This window comes from Bombyx mandarina, chromosome 05, assembly GCF_030267445.1.
Source record: "Bombyx mandarina strain Sakado chromosome 05, ASM3026744v2".
NCBI lineage: Eukaryota > Metazoa > Arthropoda > Insecta > Lepidoptera > Bombycidae > Bombyx > Bombyx mandarina.
In genome coordinates, this window is record NC_143212.1 from 8,874,576 (window position 1) to 8,884,484 (window position 9,909).

At 35.6% G+C, this 9,909-nt stretch overlaps 1 protein-coding gene across 6 annotated transcripts in view; it reads left to right on the forward strand.

Annotated features, from left to right (window-relative positions):
• Positions 1–9,737, forward strand: part of grh (grainy head) — a 123,674-nt gene extending 113,937 nt beyond the window's left edge. For 5 of the 6 annotated variants that reach the window (XM_089727400.1, XM_089727401.1, XM_028180672.2 and 2 more), the window contains 7 exons: positions 1,774–1,868; positions 3,840–3,896; positions 5,243–5,341; positions 5,437–5,771; positions 6,123–6,318; positions 6,808–6,872; positions 7,262–9,737. In XM_089727400.1, coding sequence (XP_089583526.1) covers positions 1,774–1,868; positions 3,840–3,896; positions 5,243–5,341; positions 5,437–5,771; positions 6,123–6,318; positions 6,808–6,872; positions 7,262–7,403 — 989 coding nt within the window. In that variant the 3' untranslated portion in view covers positions 7,404–9,737. The remainder of the gene's footprint in view (positions 1–1,773; positions 1,869–3,839; positions 3,897–5,242; positions 5,342–5,436; positions 5,772–6,122; positions 6,319–6,807; positions 6,873–7,261) is intronic. The other variant, XM_089727402.1, reaches the window with a different exon arrangement.
• Positions 9,738–9,909: the final 172 nt, after the last annotated feature.

Here is a 9,909-nt window from a genome sequence, read left to right on the forward strand (position 1 = left end):
CGTGATTACTCTAGCCTGTTAACATTATAACGTCACTGCTGCTATTCTCCTTAAGACATGAGATTAAAGTCTCAAATGTATCGTCTAATGGTTGTCTCACCATTGAACCTGATCACTTTATTGCTTTGCGACAACTGGCAAGATTGTGGTAGCTACCGGTGCGGACTCACAGTACCCACAAGTATTAAAATATTATGCTCTTATTTCATATAACATATTATGATTTTTTTTTTATTAGTAAGCAAATTATACATAGTCGTAACGAACTTAGGAGCATCGCCAAGGGCGATACCGGACACCTGTGCGCAGGCGTGTGAAAGCGGCGCGGCGGGGCTCAGGAGGACAGGGGGACAGTGCCGCAACGCACTGCGGCTCTGCACAATACTATATCCGATTACTTCCATGTCTTCGCATATCGTGTGTCTGTTCCTTGCAACAAATTATCTTAAGCATGTTTATTTATTTTGACAGTCTACTAACGATCACACTTCATTTGTTCATTCATTGTTTGTTCACTTCATTGTTTTGTTTGATTGTTTGTGAGTTTCAAGAAAAGCTCACAACTTACTTTAGAAAACATTTATTTTGAACTAGCGACCCGCCCTCGCTTCGCTTCGGAAACTGTAATTTATTATTGATTTCTCCACTATTTAATGGATGTTATTATACATATAAACCTTCCTCTTCAATCACTCTATCTATTAAAAAAAACGAGAACGTTTTAAAGATTTAAGCATACATAGGGACAGACAGATATAGGGACAGAGAAAGCGACCTTGTTTTAAACTATTTAGTGATGCTGGATATAAAAAAACAGTTAAAACATCAAGTTCAATTGAACATTTATTTGATAAATCACGTGTAACAATTGAGTTTTTCTGGAATTTGTTAGATACAGTACGTAGGCCCGTCGAGGGCAGGCGGTGGTACCTCGCTCATAAACACATCAGCGGCCGAGGCACAACGCCTCACCGATCGCTGCGTCAGTGATAGCCCACGACCCACGCACTATCCCGATACAAGACACGCAGACATTACTAACAAACTCCCATGCCTGTCGGCTAATGCAGTCCCACTGCTCTAAATTACGCCAACGTTATTTACGCTGACAGGAAAACCTACGCTTTCGGATGTGTCACCTATAAGTTGTAAAATTTAAAAGTTGTCAGGGTTCCGTGCTAATTTCATAATTTCTTTGTTCTGAATAAAATATATTACATATGTTCACAACGAAAGCTTACAGTAATAAATATAAAAAAATAAATAATAAAAAAAACAAGTTCAGTAACATTAATGGAATGATACAACTAGTTTCTAGTGTGCTCCAATTTCCGGAAAGCATTTGAGAATGATTATTGAATATACATAAGTGGAACCGTTCGCTTCTCGTCCTTGTTTACAAATAAAGCGGAAACGTATTAAATTACTTAAGCGCATTATTTATGGGACCAGCAAACTTATCAAGTAATAAATGAATTGCTTTCGAAGTATGATTTGCGGTGAATTTACCTAGTGTGGGTAGATAAGTCCTTATAGTTGCAACACGCCAGTGTAACGGAATGAAAATGTACTAATTATAGGTTTACAAGACTCAATGTAGGAAGGGCTGATGTAGAAACATTGCAATCGTCCATTGCCTGATATAATCTAGTAATTATTCACGCCCAGCAAATAAATATCCGTCGCGGCACGACTATGACGTACTGTATACTGATGATCTTAATCGGAATTTGCGTTTATTTTAAATTAACCCTGAAATTTGATATTTTACAGACACTAAGAACAGCATCGGTTTAGCGGGTTGTATCGAGGAGGTCGCTCACAACGCCATCGCAGTATACTGGAATCCATTGGAGAGTGCTGCAAAGGTTAGTAATTCAATTATACGATTGATTAGAACATAATTTTATTAACTAATTTCAAAATAAGTAACAGTATTTTATATAAAAAAAATGAATCTGCGGAAAAAGAGAAGCAATGTCCAATTTAAGGAAACAGCATCATAAATACGGGCAAAGTTTTTTTTTTGTCTTGGACGACGAAAATATGCGCTCACCGTATGAGGACGATAACCGTTGTCATGCATTGTGCTCATTATCTTGCAAAAATTTAAATGCAGATCATGATTTTATTACGCTTATTAAAGTGTAATTAAATCGAACTCTGAAACCTTATTTAGTCGATTGGCTTTGCCAAATGGAACAAAAAATATCGATCGTCCGGCGGCGGTGCAATCGGGAGCCAGCTACCGAGACGTGAACACTCATTATATTAACATAAACAAAACAAGAGTGTTTTAATTGCTTATATAAAATTATGCAGTAGTAGTAGGTACTTACAAAAAAAAATCTCCTTCCATAATGTAATGCAGGTTGGCAAGTGGCATTTTAATATCAATATTTATTGACGGCCTTGCGAAGAAATTCACACAATATGCTAATAAATATTACTTAGGTAGTAACTCCTAAATCGTCCTCTACGACAAATCTTAATTTTGTATCTGATCATAAAATTGATGGCGAAAATTAACCTTGAAATGGTAGCTTAATTGGAATCGTTACAAAGTTTAGAGTCGGCTTTTTGCTTCGGTAATTTTTTTGCTGTAAAATGGTCCGGTTCTCGCAGTTAGCTACTGGTCAGCTATCCATATCCGTAATTATTTATTGTTAGCTAGTGAAATTGTAGCGGATGCGAGTCGTTTGCGACAGGTAATATGCGTACAGACAGTGATCGGTGGCGGTCTCGATGGCGGCGGCTAAAAACGCGAGTCCTCTCATTTAAATGCAAGTGCTCTGCGCTGTAATGAGTGTCCCCGAGAAACGCCTGTTCTTATATAACATTGCCTAAAGACGTAAACATTCTTCAGTTGTATTGTTGTTGCATTTTACCTGATCGCTAAAGACAAAATAGTAAACTACTTTTTTGTTCTCTGTTCACCAACCGATTTCCATTCGTGTTTTTTTTTTGCTTTGTAGATATTGAGAGTTTATTAGGGCTAGCCATAATAAAATTGGAAATCATTCATTTTCCTATATTCCCCCTTTACAAAAAAAAAGTATCAATATTAAAACTTAAGGGATTTTTTATACTTATGTACATTAAATTAATTTAAACCTTGAGATGTCTCCTAAACTTTATGAACAAATTTCGATCACTGCGAAAATTAATAAACATAAAGTGATGACTACACCAAATTATAATCGACAAGTTCTGGTTCTATTTTATAATGCTATAAAATCTCAAATGTCAATCTAATAGGTTTCTTTATGGATACGAAATATTTTATTATTAAAAAAAAAGAGAAAACAATTTCAACTGCCGATATGGTATATATATACGTATTCGGAGCCTGTGCTGATAGTCCATAACATTCTATCAATCTCTACTGCGATACTGTCATGCGTTCAGATGTTCAGATTTGACGAGTTTCACTCCTAAGCATTCGTTGACATTCGTATCCTCTTATACTAGGTAGACCTTCTTGTTTACCCATCTATCCAAACAATAGCCGCATCCTGTTCATATTCCTTCACTTTAACTGCTATATAATGTAATATCTATATATATAAAAATGAATTGCTGTTCGTTAGTCTCGCTCAAACTCGAGAACGGCTGGACCGATTTGGCTAATTTTAGTCTTCAATTATTTGTGGAAGTCCAGGGAAGGTTTAAAAGTTTAAAATAAATATGAAAATTGGAATTAAATAAAGTTTAGGTCTTTTATTTATCGATTGAGGCACTACGAAGTCTGCCGGGTCAGCTAGTTACTTTATAAAATTATGAATAAATATTAGTTTCATTTAGTTATCAAACAATATTCATTGTATTTTCTATTTCAGATCAACATTGCAGTGCAATGTTTAAGTACAGACTTCAGCAGTCAAAAAGGCGTTAAGGTTTGTATAAATTATTTTAAAAACAAAAAACAAATAAAGAGCTTATAAAGATGAGAATGAGAGTGTTGTAATGCGGCCATATTACCTTCGTACGAAGTTTACAGTAAAAGAAACGATAAACAGATACCGGTAGTCGATTCTGAATCATACATTCGTTAAATTTGTTTACGCAAAATATTTTTAAACTAGAATATGTTGAGAAAAACAACTTGTGTAGGTATATGTATAAGTGTTAATTAGCATTGCTTCTTATCGCCATAATCAAGTTAAGGAAAAGGACTGGATCAATTAATTACATACTTAACAGATTTAACATTGTGTCTCAGTGTGCTCATCTTCAACTTCTATTATGTAAATTGATTATAGTATCGTTAAATAACACGTTTAATGAGCGTGGGAATCGATAACGGCCCGCTGGTCTTTAACTCTATACTTTTGTTGTTGTTATTGCGAAATGTTAATTAAAGTTATCGCAGCGTTGATATATATGTTACCGCTATCTGAATGTATCGTAGTGAGAAAAAGGGATCCGCTTTGAATGGGCCGGTTAGCGTTTTGATCAGACTACGTTTGAATGATTCATGATCAAGAGATCTTAGAGACTATCTACTTTTCGATTATTTAATTAAAGATTATATTATCTGACCTCGGCCTTTAGAATAATTATTACTACTTCCAGGTCGTCCGACCGAATTCTGAATCAATATTATGATATACAGGTTGTAAGCATTGTATTTTAAAAGACATCCACATTATGGCCTACATACACTACGAGTAATATTAGCAAGAAAGCAACGTAAAAATATAATTTGTCGTATTTATGAGTGCTAATAATGCACTGAGATTCAAACTATACCTTATGTCCTAAGACGAAAGCCACTCATGAGCTTCCTATCAGCCTGTCTAGTCTCGCAAACCTTCTGGGGACGGAGAGCCGCAACCGCGCTGACCTCGAATCAACGCAATTAAAACATTTTACCGCGATTCGATTCAGACACGTGCATATTTTTTTCCCTATTCGTAAATCTGTTGTAATTATCCCTTTTGAACGTTTATCAAAAAGTGTTTTTTTTTTGTTATGATTCTCAGATAAGTGCAGATTTTAAGCGTGAAATCGCTTGACCAAAAAACAAACAATTTGCCTATAAGACTATGTATGGCACGAATAGCGTGAGAGCATTTATGTACCTGTAATTGGTCAATTAGTCCTAACCTTCTTTCTATCTGAGCAATGGATACGACTAATTTGACGAAAGTGGTGACGAGACACCGATTAAATAAAAATACACGCGTGGGAAAAGTGTTGCGTGATTCGTTTGCTAAAATTTTTTTATTTTTTATTTTAGGGTCTTCCATTACATATTCAAATTGACACTTTCGAAGACCCGCGAGACACACAAGTTTATCACAGGGGATATTGTCAAATTAAAGTTTTCTGTGACAAGGTAAGCGAACTAACTTAATTTCAAAATATCTGTAAATATAAATTGTTATATTTTCATTTCGGTACAAAAAATATAAACGGATTTAATGCTATCAGGGTGCAGAAAGGAAAACTAGAGACGAAGAAAGAAGAGCAGCGAAAAGGAAGATGTCGGCCACAAACAGAAAAAAACTGGACGAAATATACCACCCGGTGACCGAACGGAGCGAATTCTATTCGATGGCGGACTTGTCTAAGCCACCGGTTTTATTCAGTCCGGCGGAGGACATCGAGAAACTGACCGGAATGGACATACAGGGCTTCTATGGACATGATGACGCATCATTAGCAGAAGCGCATCTAAAGGGTGCCTCACCCTTCCTCCTGCACGCGGCAAAGCCTCAAGCGCCTGCGCTTAAATTCCACAATCACTTCCCACCGGACGCGCCAGGGTACGTCGCCAATATTTTATTCAATTAAATAGTATAAACAGTGTACTCATTTCATTAATTTAGGTTTTGTTACTTGGTCAATTTATGACGCTCATTTAATATGTAAGAGGGCAAATCGTGGAATACATAATTGAATTATTTATAATGAATTTAACATTATATCATTTACGCACTTCAAACCTATTACGAGTAATTATATCTTCAATGTTTAGGACGATTACCATAAGAATAGTTCGATTTATTGCTTTATCAATGTTTGAATATTTCATAAACACAATAACATTATTCTGAACACGAACGCAAAAGTGAATGTTGTCAGTGCTTAATGTTTATGTCGCGCTATACTCGTAGATACCGGGAGGTGGGTGCGTTATCTCCCTATGACCGCAAGGACTCGTTGGAGCTAGAGGGTGTACTGGGTAAGCGGGCGCGCACGTCCACGCCGCCGCTGAGCGAGCGCGTGATGCTATACGTGCGGCAAGACGCGGAGGACGTGTACACGCCTCTCCACGTGGTGCCCCCCACCACGCAGGGACTCATGCATGCGGTAAGTCTCACAAACACACATAATTCGATTACCAGAATTAATAACCACGGTGATGTCCGCTAACACCAAACACGAGGGAGCGATACTTTTCCGTTGCTTTCTCGGTTTCTGTATACAATATCGTTGTTTTATTGATATGTTGAGAAATTGAAATGGAATCGAGACGCTTCGTCCCTGTCGCCGGCGCCGGCCCGGTGAGCGCGCCCGGGCCCGCGCCGGCGACCACGCTGTAACTGTAACCGATGTGGCGCTTCATAACCCCCGTCTAATACCAATACACACGATCATCATAACTGCATGTTGTAATTAACACAGGCGCGGCCGGCCGCTGCATCGGACCCGCGACGGATCATCGCGTTACGATCCCTAAATTTCAAAATTTTTAAACGGTTACTGTTCATTTATCGTTACGAAAGACGAAACGTCTCGGTTTTTTTTCTTTTTTCAAAAGAAGGCCCATTGTAATTTCTTATTTTTGCTTATTTTCAGATTGAGAATAAGTACAAAATTTCAAGTTCGGCCATTAATAATCTTTATCGAAAGAACAAGAAAGGGTAAGTTTCCATTGGCCTCGGATACGTTTTATTTGATATTTATTGAGACATCGGCCGCCTCGCGTTAATGGAATATACCGCTTGTCCCGATGGCGCGCCACTAACTACACAACGCTTAATATTTTGCAAATTATCCCTTAATTGACATGGTTATTAATTTTGCTTGTATTAAATATCCAACATTTAATCACCCTTCCCAGACCGAAAAGTAAATTAATCTGAAATTTAATTTCACGATCGTATTTTTTTGGAATATTGCACAATATTAACAATAACATTTTGTGCATATGATTTAGAGTATTATTTAAAAAAAAAAACGTTTTTAATAGTCATTAAGCAAGATTGTCAACAAAAATCACAAGTTAGAATATGCTAAATTGCCATTTCAGGATTACGGCCAAAATTGACGATGACATGCTCGCGTATTACTGCAACGAAGATCTGTTCCTGCTCGAAGTAGTGCCGGCAGGTAACACAGACGACGAACGGCTCTACGACATCATCTTTGTGGAACTGCCCTTAGAGCATTAGCCCTCGCGCCGCCTTCTTCATACAATGAACACTCTCCCGACGTATTGATGCGAACTTTAGTTCAAAAACTTTAACATTCCCCTTTAGCACTCATGCGAAAATCTATTATAATGGGATAAGTTTGTCGATCTCAGATTGAAATTTACTTTTAAGCGATCCATCATCTTAACTTAATTTTAAATAACTCGACATCACAAATGTCTTCGTCATAACATTACGATAAAATGAATTGTAAATATATATAATTTTATAGTGCCTTATGAAATTAAGCGAGATCGAATTTGTTGGTGGTGGCAAATGAAATTCGTATTTGGTATCCAGAAGTTGCGTATATTGAATGATAATTATCATCTTGTAAATGATGAATGATCCGTTGCTGAATTAAACGTGTGTGCCATTCACTCGGTTATTATATTAGATGTAATTTAGTTGTCCTCTCAACAGGTACCTTTTAATCTTGCCATGATGATAAGGAACTCTTGTCACAAATCATTAAAGCATAAAGTGCCTTTGTCATAATAATATTATATTAAATCTTTATTATAAGTGAGTTAAGTCATATTAAATGCCATCCACTTTGTTAAGTTTTGTAAGCTTAAGTTTGCTTCATAAGCCCGCTCAATTTTATCATTTAGTACTTTAAAACGTACATTAGAAATTTAAGTTGAATAATGTTCATTGCTTTTATTATTTTACATTGAAATTTAAAAAAAACCTAAATAACCAATCCCTGGTAATTACCGTGAGCCCACAGAAGTCCTGTGGGCATAAGGCACGCCGCACACAATTTTAAGAATTAAAACGTTACAAAAAATGAATGGTAAAAATATGTCTTTTTTTTCTACATTGACCTGTAAACTATGCATACAACTCACAACACACAACTCATTTAATAGAGCAATGAACACAAAACACGATTTCCAGTCACATTTTTTCCACAAATACTTCATCGCATAGTCATATGTAATTAGTCACAAAACTTGTCCATCTGAACATTATTACCCACGGGAATGGTTTGTGAATAATTTTAAGTTTTAATCGATATTAGATTGTTATTTTAAATGATTTCGAAAAATTAGGTTATCTGGCCATGACAACATTTTAGTTTTATAATATTTGTGTCCAAGACTTATTTACACGTAAGGTTTCATATCAAACAGACATGTTTGTCTAGTTTATCTTAAGAGTAATCTACAACAAAAATATTAGTTTCATTAGAAACACCGTAATTTGATGAATAAATACCACATCGTTTTTAAAATTGAAATATATAATAGAATGAAATATTTTAATATTCTTCCACCGATACGATATCCCTCACACACTTCAGTAATGTATTATACTCGTATTTGTCAATCTCTTCGGTCGCAGATAAACGCCAGGTGTAATCACAAACGTGCCTAGTGCAGACGGTTTGTTTAACTGCCATATTATGACATAGTTTAGAATACTTAATGACTTTAGTATATAATTTTATATTAGTTTTTAATGTGACTTGAGGTATGATGCATCGAATTTTAAAATTAAGATCATGTTATCGATATACAACGTATTTGTATGTAATGTGTTTGTTTTGTGTTATTTTATTTTGTCGCGACTCGTCTGGCGGCGTCTGTTCGTCGCCTTCGATGTCCTTTCTTCCATTATTTGGCTCGTGTACACTTGTTAATTTGTATCCACAATTTTATATTTCTTTAATATTATTATTTCTTTTACATGTATTTTATAAGCATTCGTTGCTCAAAGTCTGCGTTAGCTACTAGTTGGGCGGACTCTAACATTGTTTTACCTACTTAAACTTATTCCAATAATTGTATTTATTTATATACTTATCATAAATTGCAGCTTTAATGTATACTTACAATGATGTTAGATCGTGATTCAGAATCTCGTCATAAGTCACAAATGTCAGTAGCAATAATACGTAAATCAGGCGTTGTGAATTAATGGCTGCGTTGCTTGTCGTGTCGCCAGCCGAGCCCCTTTAATGGTTGTGCAATGTTTAAATGAGAGTATAATATTTGTGTAATTATTGAAATGAATACTGCATGTTATTGTAGGATGTTCGGTAATATGGAGAAGGGAGGGGGGGGGGGCGTCAGGTTGACATTGCGGCACACAACGCACTCTTGACACGTAGTCACAGTTGAAAGGCAACCAGAAAGTGGTAGCACATATTCGTCAATAAATGTCTACTGTACTTAAGTTTTAAATAAAATAGATGTTACGTTATTCTTTTATATGAATATTTGTAAGTTGTCATAAAATATTATTAATATAATTATTTTTATCAAAGTTTATAATCTAAATAAAATGTTTTTTTCTTCAAAACAACCAGACTTTGATTTTCGTTGTGAACATATATAATAATATTTTAATTATTTCGTTGATTTAATTAAGTTTTTATATAATACGAAACCGATCCGACATTTGACATTGAACCATTGAAAAAATATTTTTAATAAAACATCACACAGTTTTATATTTATTTATACGAGTAATGTCT